The 19,357-nt window shown below is 53.7% G+C and overlaps 1 protein-coding gene across 2 annotated transcripts in view; it reads left to right on the top strand.

The window, feature by feature from the left end:
• Positions 1–19,357, top strand: part of LOC143298354 (catalase-like) — a 59,569-nt gene that overhangs the window by 37,699 nt on the left and 2,513 nt on the right. The window contains exons 8-12 of one of the 2 annotated variants that reach the window (XM_076611243.1): positions 742–894; positions 2,525–2,666; positions 3,819–3,970; positions 6,569–6,736; positions 8,797–8,886. In XM_076611243.1, coding sequence (XP_076467358.1) covers positions 742–894; positions 2,525–2,666; positions 3,819–3,970; positions 6,569–6,736; positions 8,797–8,844 — 663 coding nt within the window. In that variant the 3' untranslated portion in view covers positions 8,845–8,886. The remainder of the gene's footprint in view (positions 1–741; positions 895–2,524; positions 2,667–3,818; positions 3,971–6,568; positions 6,737–8,796; positions 8,887–19,357) is intronic. The other variant, XM_076611244.1, reaches the window with a different exon arrangement.

The raw sequence follows: 19,357 nt of genomic DNA, 5'->3' as shown, positions 1-19,357 counted from the left end.
CACACCACTGCACACCACACCACACCACTGCACACCACTACACACCACTACACACCACTACACACCACTCCACACCATACACCACACCACACCACTACACTCCACACCACTCCACTCCACACCACACCACTCCACTCCACTCCACTCCACTCCACTCCACTCCACTCCACTCCACTCCACTCCACTCCACTCCACTCCACTCCACTCCACTCCACACCACTACACACCACACCACACCACTACACTCCACTCCACTCCACACCACTCCACTCCACTCCACTCCACTCCACACCACACCACACCACACCACACCACACCACACCACACCACACCACACCACACCACTCCACTCCACTCCACTCCACACCACACCACACCACACCACACCACACCACACCACACCACACCACACCACACCACAGCACTACACTGCACTACACTGCACCGCACCACTCCACTCCACTCCACTCCACACACCACGCCACGCCACGCCACGCCACGCCACGCCACGCCACGCCACGCCACGCCACGCCACCGCACCGCAACCACGCCACGCCGCCACGCCACGCCACACCACACCACACCACACCACACCACACCACACCACACCACACCACTACACTCCACACCACACTACACCGCTACACTCCACTCCACTCCACTCCACTGCACTCCACTGCACTCCACTGCACAACACTGCACAACACTGCACTGCACTGCAGCCCTGAAGGGTGTGTACAGGTGTGGTCCCACAAGGACTATCCCCTGATCCCCGTGGGCCGCATGGTGTTGGACCGGAACCCCAAGAACTACTTTGCTGACGTGGAACAGATCGCCTTTTCCCCCGCCCACATGGTGCCCGGCATTGAGCCCTCCCCGGACAAAATGCTGCAGGTAGGCGTGTTTTTGTTTGCGTTGGTTTGGTTTTTGGATAGAGATGCAGAATACTTTATTATCTCAAGGAGAGAAATTCCCGCGTGGTGTACGCTACACAAACAATGCACGGTATGAACACAAAAGGAATAAAATGCTCCCATGCCAAGTTGATGTGGAACCTCCCAATCATAAACACCCACTGATCAGTCATTCAGTATCAGCGTAAATGTATACGAAGCTACTGAACATCAAGTGGCAAGACAGGACCCCAGACACGGAGGTGCTTGCAAAAGCCACCCTTCCCAGCATCTTCACCATCCTGATGTAGTCCCAGCTTCGCTGGGCTGGACACGTGGCGCGCATGCCTGACCATCGGCTGCCCAAAAGGCTCTTCTATGGCGAGCTGCAGCAAGGGAAGAGATCACACGGAGGTCAGAAGAAGCGCATCAGAGATACTCTGAAAGTCTCTCTGAAAGCGTTTGATATCAACCCTGACTCCACATATACACACACTTTTACCCCCCACCTCCTACAACCTCTACCCCCACGTTTTTTGTTGTTGTTTTTTCTTTCTAATATCACTTCAAATGCAAAGACGTTAAACTGAAGACAACAACACACATCTGCACACGGGCAGACCTATTATAACAATAGTTGTGCATTAATATTGACCAGTCTAAGAACTGAATTGACTGGGGTATAAAACTGTTGCGGGTTCCTAGAGTTTTCAGTCTGGGAAATCGGAAGCACTTCCCTGAAGGTAAGAGTATATGGCTGTGATCGCTTATGATCTGTGTTGATTTTTGTTTCATCCGTTGTTTGTACAACTCATTCAAAGGTTCTTGTTTGCCACCTACTGTTTTGATTGACATATTTGCAATTTTTATGTATGTTCTTGTTCTTCGTGTTAGAATATCGGCAGATAGACGAGAAAGTTAAAACTGATTCAATGAAACAGCGATAAAAACTCCGAAGAACTTTGGGATTGACCTGAATGGTTCTGAGCTTCTGTAAGCAGTAAATGCGGGAGTGGCATTTGTTTTGGGCGTGACAGGTATTGGGTGTGAAACTGAGTTAATCGTCAATCATTGTTCCTAGATACTTGGATACCCTGTTTTTCGACTTGTGTGCCGTTGATCAAGAGATGAGGAACAGGGGTCGGACTTTTCCTGAAATCAATAACCTTTCCTTTCGTTTCTTCAACATTTCAATCTAAATAGTTCTCCTTACACCAAGATGTAAAGATTTCAACTTTGATAGTGTCAAAGTTAGAAAGATCTTCAAGTCCAGAGTCATCAGAGTATTTCATCAAATGTGGTGTTTGTGTACCAGTGCAGTCAATGGTGTATAATGTGAACAGGACAGGTGACAGAACTGTTCCTTGGGGGGCACCAGTTGAAGTTGATTAAAAAGAGGAAAGGGCTGGATGGAAACGAGCAGACTGTGGGGTCTGTTGACGAGAAAGTTGATGATCCACAGAACGAGCTTTGAACTGGGATTGAGGGAAAGAAGCTTCAGTGCCATGACATGACGTTGGATGTTGCTGAAAGAAGACAAATCTATGGACAGTCACACGACACAAGGCCTGGGGTGGGGGTGGGGGGAGATGGGGCGTGGGGGGTGATCAGGTGGCTCACTGTCTGTCCAGGGCCGGCTGTACTCGTACTCGGACACTCACCGACACCGGCTGGGCAGCAACTACCTGCAGCTGCCCGTCAACTGCCCCTTCGCCCCCTGCACGGCCCGCAACTACCAGAGGGACGGCCCTCAGTGCCTGGCTGACAACCAGGGTCAGTGCCCACTCTTGTCACCTGTCGGTCTGTCTGTCTTGGTGTGTGTGTGTGTGTGTGTGTGTGTGTGTGTTTGTGTGTGTGTGTGTGTGTGTGTGTGTGTGTGTGTGTGTTTGTGTGTGTGTGTGTGTGTGTGTGTGTGTGTGTGTGTGTGTGTGTGTGTGTGTGTGTGTGTGTGTTTGTGTGTGTGTGTGTGGTTTTTCGTGTGTGGTGGTGGGGGTTGTGGTGTGTGTGTGTGTTTGTGTTGTGTGTGTGTGTGTTATGTGTGTGTGTTGTGTGTGTGTGTGTGTGTTGTGTGTGTGTGTTGTGCGTTGTGTGTGTGTGTGTGTTGTGTGTGTGTGTGTGTGTGTGTTGTGTGTGTGTGTTGTGTGTGTGTGTGTGTTGTGTGTGTGTGTGTGTGTGTGTGTGTGTGACCGGAAGAGACTGACAGTACTGCAGGCTATCCACCAGAATGGACGGAAGGCGCTATGGCGTTAGACCTGTGGTCCACAGTTCACCAGTAACACAAAGGAAGAGGCAGCATTGCACGGAACACGAAAACAGCGAAAGAAAGAAGAAAGAAAAACAGTTGCTCCTCTGCTGTTCTGATAGTCATAGCCGGACACGACTGTCATTCGTATGTCTATATGATAGTCAGTCGTGTCCGACTATGACTATCAGAACAGCAGAGGAGGCAACTGCTGTTCCGACTATTTGGGCTAGAATTTGATTATAGTGGAGAGTGTCTTGCCCAAGTTACATCCCCGCTCTCTTGGCCAAGAGGGTTTTAGGACAGTCGGCGTTGGGATGGTTCCCAAAGGCCAACTAACCCACAAGTCTGCAGCACAAAGAACCAGTGCAATTTTGCCTCCTAGTTTGAGAGTCATAGTCCTTCACAAAAGACTAAGCTGTAAATGATTTCCCATTGACTGGAGAAACCATTGATAATACAGCTTTCACTTTGCTGTTGGCCCAAATGTAAAACTTATGTCAATCTGTGATATAAGCCGAGTGTTGGGCCGAATGTGTGTATTATTGTTAGTAGTAGTAGTAGTAATAGTAATAGTAGTAGTGGACACTTTGCTGGTCATTGACCTATTGTGTATTTTATTTCTCTCCTCCCCTCCCTCACACCCATACCTGACCCCCACCCCACACCCCCAACCCGAGCAGGCGGGGCCCCCAACTACTTCCCCAACAGTTTCTCCGGGCCCCAGGACAACGTGAAGGTGGCGGAGAGTCACTTCCTTTGCTCTGGGGACGTGCAGCGCTACAACACTGCTGACGACGACAACTTCTCACAGGCCACAGAGTTCTGGACCAAGGTGAGGGTGTGGGGGTGGAGGGGGTGGGGGTGGGGGGTGGGGCTCTGTGTGTGGGGGGAAGGGTGTGTGTGTGGGTGTGAGGGTGTGGGTGTGACGGTGTGTGTGTGTGGGGGGGAGGTGAGGGGGTGTGTGTGTGGGTGTGTGTGTGTAGGTGTGGGGGTATGTGTGTGGCTGTGGGTGTGTGTGTGGGGGGGGGGGGATGTGGGGATGTGTGAGGGTGTGTGTGTGTGTGTAGGGGGGGTGTGTGTGGCAGGGGTATGTGTGTGTCTGTGTGTGTGTAGGTGTGGGTGTGTCTGTGTGTGTTTGTATAGGTGTGTGTGTGTGCGTGTGGGCGTGTGTGTGGGTGGGTGGGTGCAGGGGATGATAGTGGTTGTGATGCTGTGTTTTTGAATTAAGAGAGGGAGAGTAAGAAATAGCAGGAAGCAAGTGTTTCTACAAAGCAAATACACTCACGCGCGCGCGCATCACGCGCACACACACACACACACTGCTCCTCCTCCATTCGATGTCACATAACAGAACAAACTGAGGACCAAGAAAACCCCAGAACAAACTTTCAAATAAAGAATTCTTTGTCCGTTCCCAAACAGAAGTGGTGTAGCGTATATGGATCAGTCTGTAAAAGTAACTTCCATGGTGACCATCCCGACGCCGCCGGGTTGTCCTAAAACCTTAGCCGGGAGAGTATGGATGTAACTTGTGCCAGGAAACCCACTACAATCCGATTCCAGCCCAGTTCATAGTCGAGGCAGCAGTTGCTTCCAGTGCTGTTCTGGTGGTTAAAGCGAGACAAGGCTGACCATATACATCTGTTCCAAGGTACTGATGATAATGACACACCTGTCCCCAGGTGCTGATGATAATGACACACCTGACCCCAGGTGATGACTATGACACGTGACCCCAGGTGTTGATGACTATGACACACCTGTCCCCAGGTGTTGATGACTATGACACACCTGTTCCCAGGTGTTGATGACTATGACACACCTGTCCCAGGTGATTATGACACACCTGTCCCCAGGTGCTGATGACTATGACACACCTGTCCCCAGGTGCTGATGACTATGACACACCTGTCCCCAGGTGCTGACTATGACACACCTGTCCACAGGTGCTGACTATGACACCTGTCCACAGGTGCTGATGACTGACACGTGTCTACAGGTGTTGATGACTATGACACACCTGTCCCCAGGTGCTGATGACTGACACACCTGTCCCCAGGTGCTGATGACTGACACACCTGTCCCCAGGTGCTGATGACTGACACACCTGTCCCCAGGTGATGATGACTATGACACACCTGTCCCCAGGTGCTGATGACTGACACACCTGTCCCCAGGTGCTGATGACTATGACACACCTGTCCCCAGGTGATGATGACTATGACACACCTGTCCCCAGGTGCTGATGACTATGACACACCTGTCCCCAGGTGATGACTGACACACCTGTCCCCAGGTGCTGATGACTTTGACACCTGTCCCCAGGTGCTGATGACTTTGACACCTGACCCCAGGTGCTGATGATAATGACACACCTGTCCCCAGGTGATGATGATAATGACACACCTGTCCCCAGGTGATGATGATAATGACACACCTGTCCCCAGGTGCTGATGGCTATGACACACCTGTCCCCAGGTGCTGATGACTGACACACCTGACCCCAGGTGCTGATGACTATGACACACCTGTCCCCAGGTGCTGATGACTGACACACCTGACCCCAGGTGCTGATGACTGTGACACACCTGACCCCAGGTGCTGATGACTATGACACACCTGTCCCCAGGTGCTGATGACTGACACACCTGTCCCAAGGTGCTGATGACTGACACACCTGACCCCTAGGTGCTGATGACTATGACACACCTGTCCCCAGGTGCTGATGACTGACACACCTGACCCTAGGTGCTGATGACTGACACACCTGTTCCCAGGTGCTGATGACTGACACACCTGACCCCAGGTGCTGATGACTATGACACACCTGTCCCCAGGTGCTGATGACTGACACACCTGTCCCAAGGTGCTGATGACTGACACACCTGACCCCTAGGTGCTGATGACTATGACACACCTGTCCCCAGGTGCTGATGACTATGACACACCTGTCCCCAGGTGATGATGACTATGACACGCCTGTCCCCAGGTACTGATGACTATGACACCTATCCCCAGGTGCTGATGACTATGACAGTGTCTCCAGGTGCTGATGACTATGACACGTATCTACAGGTGCTGACTATGACTCACCTGTCCCCAGGTGCTGATGACTATGACACGTGTCTCCAGGTGCTGATGACTATGACACGTGTCCCCAGGTGCTGATGATAATGACACACCTGTCCCCAGGTGCTGATGACTATGACACACCTGTCCCCAGGTGCTGATGACTATGACACACCTGTCCCCAGGTGCTGATGACTATGACACGTGTCTCCAGGTGCTGATGACTTTGACACGTGTCTACAGGTGCTGATGACTATGACACACCTGTCCCCAGGTGCTGATGACTATGACACCTGTCCCCAGGTGCTGATGACTATGACACGTGTCTCCAGGTGCTGATGACTATGACACGTGTCTCCAGGTGCTGACGACGGCCGAGCGGGCCCGCCTGGTGCAGAACGTGGCTGACAGCCTGAAGGACGCCCAGCAGTTCCTGCAGAACAGGGCTGTGGACAACTTCTCCAAGGTCCACCCCGACCTGGGACAGCAGCTCCGCAAGGCGCTGGACGTTCACAGCAACAAGGCTCAGGTGTGTATGTCGGGGGTGGGGTGGGATGTGTGGGGTGGGGTGGTGTGGGATGAGTGGTGTGGTGTTGTTTGGGGTGTGTTGATTTTTGTCAGTAACTGATTTCTCTGTGTGAAACAGAGGGATATCTTCTGTTGTATGTATTCTGTTGTATTGCACTGGCTGGCTAAGTGTGTTAGTTTCACCGTCAGGGTGGAATATTCTACAAAACTGTGCCAGGGACAACCCGTTTGACGGAGTGGGTTCTTTAACGAGCGTCAAGTTTATGCTGCACACGGGACCTGGGTTTGGGGTCTCCTCCAAATGACCGATCTCTGTCACGCTGCTGCTATAAAGCAGACACCTCGCTGGATTAGTCGGTACGAGAGAGCGGAAGTCATTGTTGAGTTTAGATTTGACTGTGTCTCGCCTTTCTTTCGTCCCGTCATCCACTCTGACGACTACCACCACCATCACTGCTGCTACTGCTGCTGCTACTGCTACTGCTGCTGCTGCTGCTGCTGCTGCTAATACTATTGCTGCTGCTACCACTGCTGCTGCTACCACTGCTGCTGCTGCTGCTGCTACTACTACTACTGCTTCTACTGCTACTTATGCAGAATTCGTTGATAACAGGTACACACGCACGCAAACACAAACACAGGCAATCCGATTAAAAGACAATGTCGTTTGAAGGTCAGACCGGTGAGTGCCAGACTGACTTTTATCGTTATGGTCAACATGGTGGTATCTGAATAAAATCTGTATGTGTTATCCCCATCAAAACATAACACCACTTGGTTTTGTTTCTAATGCCTAGTAGAAGCTTCATTCAGCTGCACGGTTAGAACTAGTTTGCTTTTAATAAGCAGTGTGGATGAACTGGTTCATCGTGTTATTGGCAGTTTGCGTGGATTTTTCTTTGTAAAGTTGGCTTTTTCTTTGTTCTGTTTTCAGTGACTTGCTTTTGAGGGACAGACTGGAAATCGCTGTTTGCTTTTGCGTGTGTGCGTGCGTGCATGCATGCATGCATGTGTGTGTCAGTGTGTGTGTGTATACATGCGTTTTCGCCGTGTGTGTGTGTGCGTGCGGGTAGCGGGCGCAAAGAATATAGTTCATTAGATTTTCGATGTTAATACTTTATACAGCACATAGCACACACTGCACATGATGACGGCACATAGCACACACTGCACATAATGACGGCACATAGCACACACTGCACATAATGACAGCACATAGCACACACTGCACATGATGACGGCACATAGCACACACTGCACATGATGACGGCACATAGCACACACTGCACATAATGACGGCACATAGCACACACTGCACATGATGACGGCACATAGCACACTCTCACATAATGATGGCACATAGCACACACTGCACATAATGACGGCACATAGCACACACTGCACATAGCACACACTGCACATAATGACGGCACATAGCACACACTGCACATAGCACACACTGCACATAATGACGGCACATAGCACACACTGCACATAGCACACACTGCACATAATGACGGCACATAGCACACACTGCACATAGAACACACTGCACATAATGACGGCACATAGCACACACTGCACATAATGACGGCACATAGCACACACTGCACATAATGACAGCACATAGCACACACTGCACATAACGACAGCACATAGCACACACTGCACATGACGGCACATAGCACACACTGCACATAATGACGGCACATAGCACACACTGCACATAACGACAGCACATAGCACACACTGCACATAACGACAGCACATAGCACATAATGATGGCTGGTACGTACAGCAGCCAGGCAGCACAGCGTTGTGTGGGAGTGCCTGAGGGATGAAACATTGATGATGGGACGACTGGTGGTGAAGAAGTGCCGAGGTGTTCAGCCTTGAAATGTCCTTGGTGGTCGGCGGGCAGGACGAGGTGTGAACGAGTAACACCATTTGATTTGTGAGCAGTGTTTTCAGGTGGCTGCTGTTTGTCACCTGCTTGTTGACCCCATCCTGACCTCAGTGACCTTGACCCCCTAACCCCCTCCCTCCTTACTGTGCTTACAGAGCAATGGCATTCACGTGACTCGTCTCCAGACAGGAACCCGGCTGTAGATGGCGTGGCCACGTGACCTGACCGCTTCCGCCCTCACAGGGGTCAGTGGTCTATTTTTAGATCAGTGGTCTACCTTCAGTCTGTCCGTCCTCCTGCACGCCCCTCCTCCCCCTGGTCCCCCCCCTCTCTCTCCACTCCACCCCCCTCCTCCCCCTGGTCCCCCCCCTCCACTCCACCCCCTGGTCCCCCCCCTCTCTCCACTCCACCCCCCTCCTCCCCCTCCTCCCCCTGGTCCCCCCTCTCTCTCCACTCCACCCCCCTCCTCCCCCTGGTCCCCCCTCTCTCTCCACTCCACCCCCCTCCTCCCCCTGGTCCCCCCTCTCTCCACTCCACCCCCCTCCTCCCCCTGGTCCTCCCCCCTCTCTCCACTCCACCCCCCTCCTCCCCCTGGTCCCCCCCCTCTCTCTCCACTCCACCCCCTCCTCCCCCTGGTCCTCCTCCCCCTGGTCCTCCCCCCTCTCTCCACTCCACCCCCCTCCTCCCCCTGGTCCCCCCTCTCTCTCCACTCCACCCCCCTCCTCCTCGCCCTGGTCCTCCCCCCTCTCTCCACTCCACCCCCCTCCTCCCCCTGGTCCCCCCCCTCTCTCTCCATCCCCCTCCTCCCCCTGGTCCCCCCCCTCTCTCTCCACTCCACCCCCTCCTCCCCCTGGTCCTCCTCCCCCTGGTCCTCCCCCCTCTCTCCACTCCACCCCCCTCCTCCCCCTGGTCCCCCCTCTCTCTCCACTCCACCCCCCTCCTCCTCGCCCTGGTCCTCCCCCCTCTCTCCACTCCACCCCCCTCCTCCCCCTGGTCCCCCCCTCTCTCTCCATCCCCCTCCTCCCCCTGGTCCCCCCCCTCTCTCTCCACTCCATCCCCCTCCTCCCCCTGGTCCCCCCTCTCTCTCCATCCCCCTCCTCCCCCTGGTCCCCCCCCCTCCACTCCATCCCCCTCCTCCCCCTGGTCCCCCCCCCTCTCTCCACTCCATCCCCCTCCTCCCCCTGGTCCCCCCCCCTCTCTCCACTCCATCCCCCTCCTCCCCCTGGTCCCCCCCTCTCTCTCCACTCCATCCCCCTCCTCCCCCTGGTCCCCCCTCTCTCTCCATCCCCCTCCTCCCCCTGGTCCCCCCCCCTCCACTCCATCCCCCTCCTCCCCCTGGTCCCCCCCCCTCTCTCCACTCCACCCCCCTCCTCCCCCTGATCCCCCCCTCTCTCTCCATCCCCCTCTTCCCCCTGGTCCCCCCCCCTCTCTCCACTCCACCCCCCTCCTCCCCCTGGTCCCCCACTCTCTCTCCATCCCCCTCCTCCCCCTGGTCCCCCCCTCTCTCTCCATCCCCCTCCTCCTCCCCCTGGTCCCCCCCCCTCTCTCCACTCCACCCCCCTCCTCCCCCTGGTCCCGCCCTCTCTCTCCACTCCACCCCCCTCCTCCTCGCCCTGGTCCTCCCCCCTCTCTCCACTCCACCCCCCTCCTCCCCCTGGTCCCCCCTCTCTCTCCACTCCACCCCCCTCCTCCCCCTGGTCCCCCCTCTCTCTCCACTCCACCCCCCTCCTCCCCCTGGTCCTCCCCCCTCTCTCCACTCCACCCCCCTCCTCCCCCTGCCCCCCCCCCTCTCTCCACTCCACCCCCCTCCTCCTCCTGCCCCCCCCCCCTCTCTCCACTCCACCCCCCTCCTCCCCCTGCCCCCCCCCTTCTCTCCACTCCACCCCCCTCCTCCCCCTGGTCCCCCCCTCTCTCTACTCCCCCCTCCTCCCCCTGGTCCCCCCCCTCTCTCTCCACTCCACCCCCCTCCTCCCCCTGGTCCCCCCCTCTCTCTCCACTCCACCCCCCTCCTCCTCGCCCTGGTCCCCCCCCTCTCTCCACTCCACCCCCCTCCTCCCCCTGGTCCCCCCCTCTCTCTCCACTCCACCCCCCTCCTCCCCCTGGTCCCCCCCTCTCTCTCCATCCCCCTCCTCCCCCTGGTCCCCCTCTCTCTCCATCCCTCCTCCTCCTGGTCCCCCCTCTCTCTCCACTCCACCCCCCTCCTCCCCCTGGTCCCCCCCCCTCTCTCCACTCCACCCCCCTCCTCCCCCTGATCCCCCCCTCTCTCTCCATCCCCCTCTTCCCCCTGGTCCCCCCCCCTCTCTCCACTCCACCCCCCTCCTCCCCCTGGTCCCCCCCTCTCTCTCCATCCCCCTCCTCCCCCTGGTCCCCCCCTCTCTCTCCATCCCCCTCCTCCTCCCCCTGGTCCCCCCCCTCTCTCCACTCCACCCCCCTCCTCCCCCTGGTCCCGCCCTCTCTCTCCACTCCACCCCCCTCCTCCTCGCCCTGGTCCTCCCCCCTCTCTCCACTCCTCCCCCTGGTCCCCCCTCTCTCTCCACTCCACCCCCCTCCTCCCCCTGGTCCCCCCTCTCTCTCCACTCCATCCCCCTCCTCCCCCTGGTCCCCCCCCTCCACTCCATCCCCCTCCTCCCCCTGGTCCCCCCCCCTCTCTCCACTCCACCCCCCTCCTCCCCCTGATCCCCCCCTCTCTCTCCATCCCCCTCTTCCCCCTGGTCCCCCCCCCTCTCTCCACTCCACCCCCCTCCTCCCCCTGGTCCCCCCCCCCTCTCTCCACTCCACCCCCCTCCTCCCCCTGGTCCCCCCCTCTCTCTCCATCCCCCTCCTCCCCCTGGTCCCCCCCTCTCTCTCCATCCCCCTCCTCCTCCCCCTGGTCCCCCCCCTCTCTCCACTCCACCCCCCTCCTCCCCCTGGTCCCGCCCTCTCTCTCCACTCCACCCCCCTCCTCCTCGCCCTGGTCCTCCCCCCTCTCTCCACTCCACCCCCCTCCTCCCCCTGGTCCCCCCCTCTCTCTCCACTCCACCCCCCTCCTCCCCCTGGTCCCCCCTCTCTCTCCACTCCACCCCCCTCCTCCCCCTGGTCCCCCCTCTCTCTCCACTCCACCCCCCTCCTCCCCCTGGTCCTCCCCCCTCTCTCCACTCCACCCCCCTCCTCCCCCTGCCCCCCCCCCTCTCTCCACTCCACCCCCCTCCTCCCCCTGCCCCCCCCCCTCTCTCCACTCCACCCCCCTCCTCCCCCTGCCCCCCCCTTCTCTCCACTCCACCCCCCTCCTCCCCCTGGTCCCCCCCTCTCTCTACTCCCCCCTCCTCCCCCTGGTCCCCCCCCTCTCTCTCCACTCCACCCCCCTCCTCCCCCTGGTCCCCCCTCTCTCTCCACTCCACCCCCCTCCTCCTCGCCCTGGTCCCCCCCCTCTCTCCACTCCACCCCCCTCCTCCCCCTGGTCCCCCCCTCTCTCTCCACTCCACCCCCCTCCTCCCCCTGGTCCCCCCTCTCTCTCCATCCCCCTCCTCCCCCTGGTCCCCCCCTCTCTCCACTCCACCCCCCTCCTCCCCCTGGCCCCCCCCTCTCTCTCCATCCCTCCTCCTCCTGGTCCCCCCTCTCTCTCCACTCCACCCCCCTCCTCCCCCTGGTCCCCCCCTCTCTCTCCACTCCACCCCCCTCCTCCCCCTGGTCCCCCCCCCTCTCTCTCCACTCCACCCCCCTCCTCCTCCTGGTCCCCCCCCCCCTCTCTCTCCACTCCACCCCCCTCCTCCCCCTGGTCCCCCCTCTCTCTCCACTCCTCCCCCCCCTCCTCCCCCTGGTCCCCCCTCTCTCTCCACTCCTCCCCCCCCTCCTCCGCCCCCTCCTCCCCCTGGTCCCCCCTCTCTCTCCACTCCTCCCCCCCTCCTCCCCCTGGTCCCCCCTCTCTCTCCACTCCTCCCCCCCCTCCTCCCCCTGGTCCCCCCCTCTCTCCACTCCACCCCCTCCTCCCCCTGCCCCCCCCCTCTCTCCACTCCACCCCCCTCCTCCCCCTGGTCCCCCCCTCTCTCCACTCCACCCCCCTCCTCCCCCTGGTCCCCCCCCTCTCTCTACTCCCCCCCTCCTCCCCCTGGTCCCCCCCCTCTCTCTACTCCCCCCTCCTCCCCCTGGTCCCCCCCTCTCTCTCCACTCCACCCCCCTCCTCCCCCTGGTCCCCCCCCTCTCTCTCCACTCCACCCCCCTCCTCCTCGCCCTGGTCCCCCCTCTCTCTCCACTCCACCCCCCTCCTCCTCGCCCTGGTCCCCCCCTCTCTCTCCACTCCATCCCCCTCCTCCCCCTGGTCCCCCCTCTCTCTCCACTCCTCCCCCCCTCCTCCCCCTGGTCCCCCCTCTCTCTCCACTCCACCCCCCTCCTCCCCCTGGTCCCCCCCTCTCTCTCCACTCCACCCCCCTCCTCCCCCTGGTCCCCCCCCTCTCTCTCCACTCCACCCCCCCCCCATCCTCCTGGTTCCCCCTCCCCCGCCCCCTGCACCCCCTACTCCACCCCCTCCTTCCTCAGTGACACACCTTCAATGGCATTATCGCCACCAAACAAAAATAGAAATTTAAAAAGTATTTTTCTAAAAATGAGCCAGAAGCTTAAAGCGTTTTGTGGAACAGCTACTGACATTTCAGTACCTCACTAACAGCGGGGAAAAGGATACTGTAGAGAAAAAAGAAATGAAGATTTAAGCGCATCATACGACACAACTTCTGATATTTTTGTTTATATCTATTTTATTTTATAAGATAAGATAAGAATAACTTTATTATCTCCAACTGGAGAAATTTGGTCAGGTGCATTATCACGACATAGACAAGTAAACAACATGGGGACCATAACTGTAAAAGCCACACAAGGACGTGATTGCAAAGTGTTCATCCCAAACGTTTTCCAAGATTTTCCTTTTTTCGTAATGGCAAGTACGAAGTTCTAGGATGTCCCGATACTCGTAAGTGTTGTTAAATGACTTCAGCTGACGAAAGAACTTGACTGGGTTTGACTGCCCCGCTGTGAGACAGTAGAGGGATCAGCCAGAGACACTGGGAACAGGCGATCCCTCTGAGCACAAGGAACACTTGCTGGGTACTGCTCCACATCCGGTGACTGCGCCACGATGCACCAACTTCTTCCCTGGTTGTCAGTCAGATTACAACTCGCTAGGCAATCCAATTCAGTCGCTTTATTTATTTGTTTGTTTAGCTTTTTTTTTTTTTTTTTTTAAGGAAGCAGATTAAAAGTTATGATAGACATTAATACATGTAGTGGGGAAATGGGGGGTGGGGTACGTGCGAATACAAAAATAATATTTTTTGGAAAAAAAATGAAAATCGGAGCATTCTTCAGTTTGGAGTTGAAGGATCGATGTTTCAGTCAAACATTTACAGTTATTCAATGGCTTAAAAAAAAAAAAATGAAGTGCACGTGCAAGGAAGTAGGTCAACTATGAGTGGTGCTCGTGTCATTGTCTGCATTCACCGATGTCTGCCGGAACAAATCATCATTATTGCATTGTACCCCCAAGAAGAAAAGTGTAGAGTCCCTGAGTGGTCCTTAAGTTTTTGTGAACTCTGTATGGTTGGCGGTTCGGGTCGCCCTTGCTGCCCCGTCTACTGAAATGAAGCTGCGTTTGAAACTTTGAAGGTGCTGAATCAGATGCAGGACGAGTTGAAAGGCCCACCTTGGGCAGAGTTCCCAGCAGGGAAAGGGGCAGGTGGTGACATTGGTCATTGGCAACATGTACAGAGGCTGGCCAAATAACATTGGTCATTGGCAACATACATTGGTCATTGGCAACATGGACAGAGGTTGGCCCAATAACATTGGTCATTGGCAACATGGACAGAGGTTGGCCCAATAACATTGGTCATTGGCAACATGGACAGAGGTTGGCCCAATAACATTGGTCATTGGCAACATGGACAGAGGTTGGCCCAATAACATTGGTCATTGGCAACATGGACAGAGGTTGGCCAAATAACATTGGTCATTGGCAACATGGACAGAGTTGGCCAAAGTTTGTCACACTAACTTAAGTCTTGAGGGTGGCTTTACTGATATTTTTTTCAGTTAAAAAAACGGCCTGAGGGTTTACTGATAATTTGTTTCAGTTTATATAGACGGCCCGAAGTGGTTCGTGAAAATCAGCGATTAGTGCTAAGCTCAGGAATGTGAAAAAAAAAATTGGCACGTCGAAAACGAATCTAAAATCAGAGCAATTTTAGAGACGTGTTTTGAGCAAGAATGCGTTCAGTCACGTGGATCAACTCCTTCACAGCTGGTATCAGCCTTCCCCACTTTTTGTGAACATTTCAGTGATATAATTGATGTTTCTGAACGTAGGTGATATAATCCCAAGAAGTCCAAACACGATATGACGTGCTGACCAGTAAGGTGTCTCTGACCTCTGTGAGGTCACCACCAGCCACTGACCAGTGTGCTTGTCAGCAGCAGAGTGGTCAAAGAAGTTGTGTCGCTGTCTTTTTACCACTCGCTCATACAATTCACAGAAAGTTAGGTTGGTGAAGGCGCTTTCACTTGGGCGTGGTGAACGAAAAATATATTACATGTATATCATCTGTGTAACTCTGGTTGTTGAGAGAGAGAGAGAGAGAGAGAGTGTGCTTCAAATACTGCTTCACTTGTGTTTTGTGAATGAATAAAAAAATAGCTTCTACTAACAGTGGTTTTGGACAAACAGATGCTCATCAGTTTTACTCTTTGTCATGTTTTTTTTTTTTTTCTTTTGCAAAAGACTTCCCACCGCCTCATTTTGCTAACAATGGCAAGACCTGTCTTTTGTCTTTGACTCCATACTATGCTCAGTATGCATGCTGTGAGATTCTCCTTAGTGTGCTCAGTGTGCATGCTGTGTTATTCTCCTTAGTATGCATGCTGTGAGATTCTCCTTAGTATGCTCAGTGTGCATGCTGTGAGATTCTCCTTAGTATGCTCAGTGTGCATGCTGTGTTATTCTCCTTAGTGTACTCAGTGTGCATGCTGTGAGATTCTCCTTAGTGTACTCAGTGTGCATGCTGTGAGATTCTCCTTAGTGTGCTCAGTGTGCATGCTGTGAGATTCTCCTTAGTGTACTCAGTGTGCATGCTGTGAGATTCTCCTTAGTATGCTCAGTATGCATGCTGTGAGATTCTCCTTAGTATGGTCAGTGTGCATGCTGTGAGATTCTCCTTAGTATGCTCAGTGTGCATGCTGTGAGATTCTCCTTAGTATGCTCAGTATGCATGCTGTGAGATTCTCCTTAGTATGGTCAGTGTGCATGCTGTGAGATTCTCCTTAGTATGGTCAGTGTGCATGCTGTGAGATTCTCCTTAGTATGCTCAGTATGCATGCTGTGAGATTCTCCTTAGTATGCTCAGTATGCATGCTGTGAGATTCTCCTTAGTATGGTCAGTGTGCATGCTGTGAGATTCTCCTTAGTGTACTCAGTGTGCATGCTGTGAGATTCTCCTTAGTATGGTCAGTGTGCATGCTGTGAGATTCTCCTTAGTATGGTCAGTGTGCATGCTGTGAGATTCTCCTTAGTATGGTCAGTGTGCATGCTGTGAGATTCTCCTTAGTGTAATATGTTTGTATGCATGCTGTGAGATTCTCCTTAGTATGGTCAGTGTGCATGCTGTGAGATTCTCCTTAGTATGGTCAGTGTGCATGCTGTGAGATTCTCCTTAGTATGCTCAGTGTGCATGCTGTGAGATTCTCCTTAGTATGCTCAGTATGCATGCTGTGAGATTCTCCTTAGTATGCTCAGTATGCATGCTGTGAGATTCTCCTTAGTATGGTCAGTGTGCATGCTGTGAGATTCTCCTTAGTGTACTCAGTGTGCATGCTGTGAGATTCTCCTTAGTATGGTCAGTGTGCATGCTGTGAGATTCTCCTTAGTATGGTCAGTGTGCATGCTGTGAGATTCTCCTTAGTATGGTCAGTGTGCATGCTGTGAGATTCTCCTTAGTGTAATATGTTTGTATGCATGCTGTGAGATTCTCCTTAGTATGGTCAGTGTGCATGCTGTGAGATTCTCCTTAGTATGGTCAGTGTGCATGCTGTGAGATTCTCCTTAGTATGGTCAGTGTGCATGCTGTGAGATTCTCCTTAGTGTACTCAGTGTGCATGCTGTGAGATTCTCCTTAGTATGGTCAGTGTGCATGCTGTGAGATTCTCCTTAGTATGGTCAGTGTGCATGCTGTGAGATTCTCCTTAGTATGGTCAGTGTGCATGCTGTGAGATTCTCCTTAGTATGGTCAGTGTGCATGCTGTGAGATTCTCCTTAATATGTTTGTATGCATGCTGTGAGATTCTCCTTAGTATGCTCAGTGTGCATGCTGTGAGATTCTCCTTAGTATGGTCAGTGTGCATGCTGTGAGATTCTCCTTAGTGTGCTCAGTGTGCATACTGTGTTATTCTCCTTAATATGCTCAGTGTGCATGCTGTGAGATTCTCCTTAGTGTGCTCAGTGTGCATACTGTGTTATTCTCCTTAATATGCTCAGTATGCATACTGTGAGATTATTCTTAGTATGCTCAGTGTGCATACTGTGATTATTAGTATGCTCAGTGTGCATACTGTGATTATTAGTATGCTCAGTGTGCATACTGTGAGATTATTCTTAGTATGCTCAGTGTGCATACTGTGAGATTATTCTTAGTATGCTCAGTGTGCATACTGTGAGATTATTCTTAGTATGCTCAGTGTGCATACTGTGATTCTTAGTATGCTCAGTGTGCATACTGTGATTATTCTTAGTATGCTCAGTGTGCATACTGTGATTCTTAGTATGCTCAGTGTGCATACTGTGAGATTCTTAATATGTTTGTATGCATGCTGTGAGAGTCTCCTTAATATGCTCAGTGTGCATTCTGTGAGATTCTCATAGTATGCTTAGTATGCATAATGTGAGATAATCCTAAATATGCTCAGTATGCATGCTGTGAGATAATCCTAAATAATTATGCTCAGTATGCATACTGTGAGATAATCCTAAATATGCTCAGTATGCATGCTGTGAGATAATCCTAAATAATTATGCTCAGTGTGCATACTGTGAGATTCTCCTTAGTATGCTTTCTAGTATTCATGCAGTGAGATTCCCATTAGTATGCTCAGTAGTATGCATGCTGTGAGATTCTTAGTATGCTTTGTAGTATGCATACTGTGAGGTCCTCTTGAGTACGCTTTGTAGTATGCATGCTGTGAATTCCCGTTAGTATGCTTGGTAGTATGCATGCTGTGATATTCTCCTTAGTATGCTTTTTATTATGCATGCTGTGAGATTCCCGTTAGTATGCTCAGTAGTATGCATGCTGTGAGATTCCCCAGATTATGCTGTGAAGTATGCATGTTGTGGGATTCTTCTGTGTATATCACTCACTATGCGTGCAGTTGGTTTAAGCGCGTTGGGTTACGCTGCTGGTCAGGCATCTGCTTGGCAGATGTGGTGTAGCGTATATGGATTTGTCCGAACGCAGTGACGCCTCCTTGAGCTACTGAAACTGAAACTGTGGTAGTGCTGAGGTTTTGTCATTGACTGGGCCTCCATCAGAAAAAGAAGCAGAGAAAACAATTTATTGACTGTATGCATTTTCACTCCTTGATCTGAGCTGACAGAAATTGTGTTTGTTGCGTTGCGCTGCGCTGTTTTGTATCAAGTTTTGTCACAGCTGGTTTCTCTGTGTTGAGTTCATGGTGCTGTCCCTGGGGTGAGTGCAAAGACACAGTGCACCCCACCCTGTTTCCCTCAACACAGTGCACCCCACCCTGTTTCCCTCAACACAGTGCACCCCATCCTGTTTCCCTCAACACAGTGCACCCCATCCTATTTCCCTCAACACAGTGCACCCCATCCTGTTTCCCTCAACACAGTGCACCCCACCCTGTTTCCCTCAACACAGTGCACCCCACCCTGTTTCCCTCAACACAGTGCACCCCACCCTGTTTCCCTCAACACAGTGCACCCCATCATATTTCCCTCAACACAGTGCACCCCACCCTGTTTCCCTCAACACAGTGCACCCCACCCTGTTTCCCTCAACACAGTGCACCCCACCCTGTTTCCCCTCAACACAGTGCACCCCACCCTGTTTCCCTCAACACAGTGCACCCCATCCTGTTTCCCTCAATACAGTGCACCCCACCCTGTTTCCCTCAGTACAGTGCACCCCACCCTGTTTCCCTCAACACAGTGCACCCCACCCTGTTTCCCTCAACACAGTGCACCCCACCCTGTTTCCCTCAGTACAAGTGTATATATTTTACAGTCAGTGGACTTTTCTACAGAAAGTTGCCAGGAGCAACCCATAGTAACCATAGGGTCTTTTACATGTGCAAAGTGCATGCTGCACATGGGACCTCGGTTTATCGTCTCATCTGAAAGACTAGCGCCCAGACTACCGGTCAAAATGGAGCGAGGCAAGGGGAGGGAGGGGGGCTAGATCCTGGTCAGTACTGGGACATGAACCCACCGACACTGCTCCCCATTTTGGGCATTCAGCCACAAGGCCTGTGGGAGGTAAGGAGTCTGGAAATGGCCAGTATACCTCGGGCTGAAGGGGATTCTGCAGTCAGAGATGTCCTGTCTGAAGGCTGACATTCGTGGTATCCTGTGTGACCATTCACACACCACCTTGAAGAGTGATATTCGCGCATCATAAGCAGGCGTGTTACCATTCAGCCATCATGTTGACTGATTTATTCAAGCATTGTCAGGTTTAC

Source organism: Babylonia areolata, chromosome 23 (assembly GCF_041734735.1).
Source record: "Babylonia areolata isolate BAREFJ2019XMU chromosome 23, ASM4173473v1, whole genome shotgun sequence".
NCBI lineage: Eukaryota > Metazoa > Mollusca > Gastropoda > Neogastropoda > Buccinidae > Babylonia > Babylonia areolata.
This window is presented reverse-complemented; position numbering and strand designations above follow the sequence as displayed.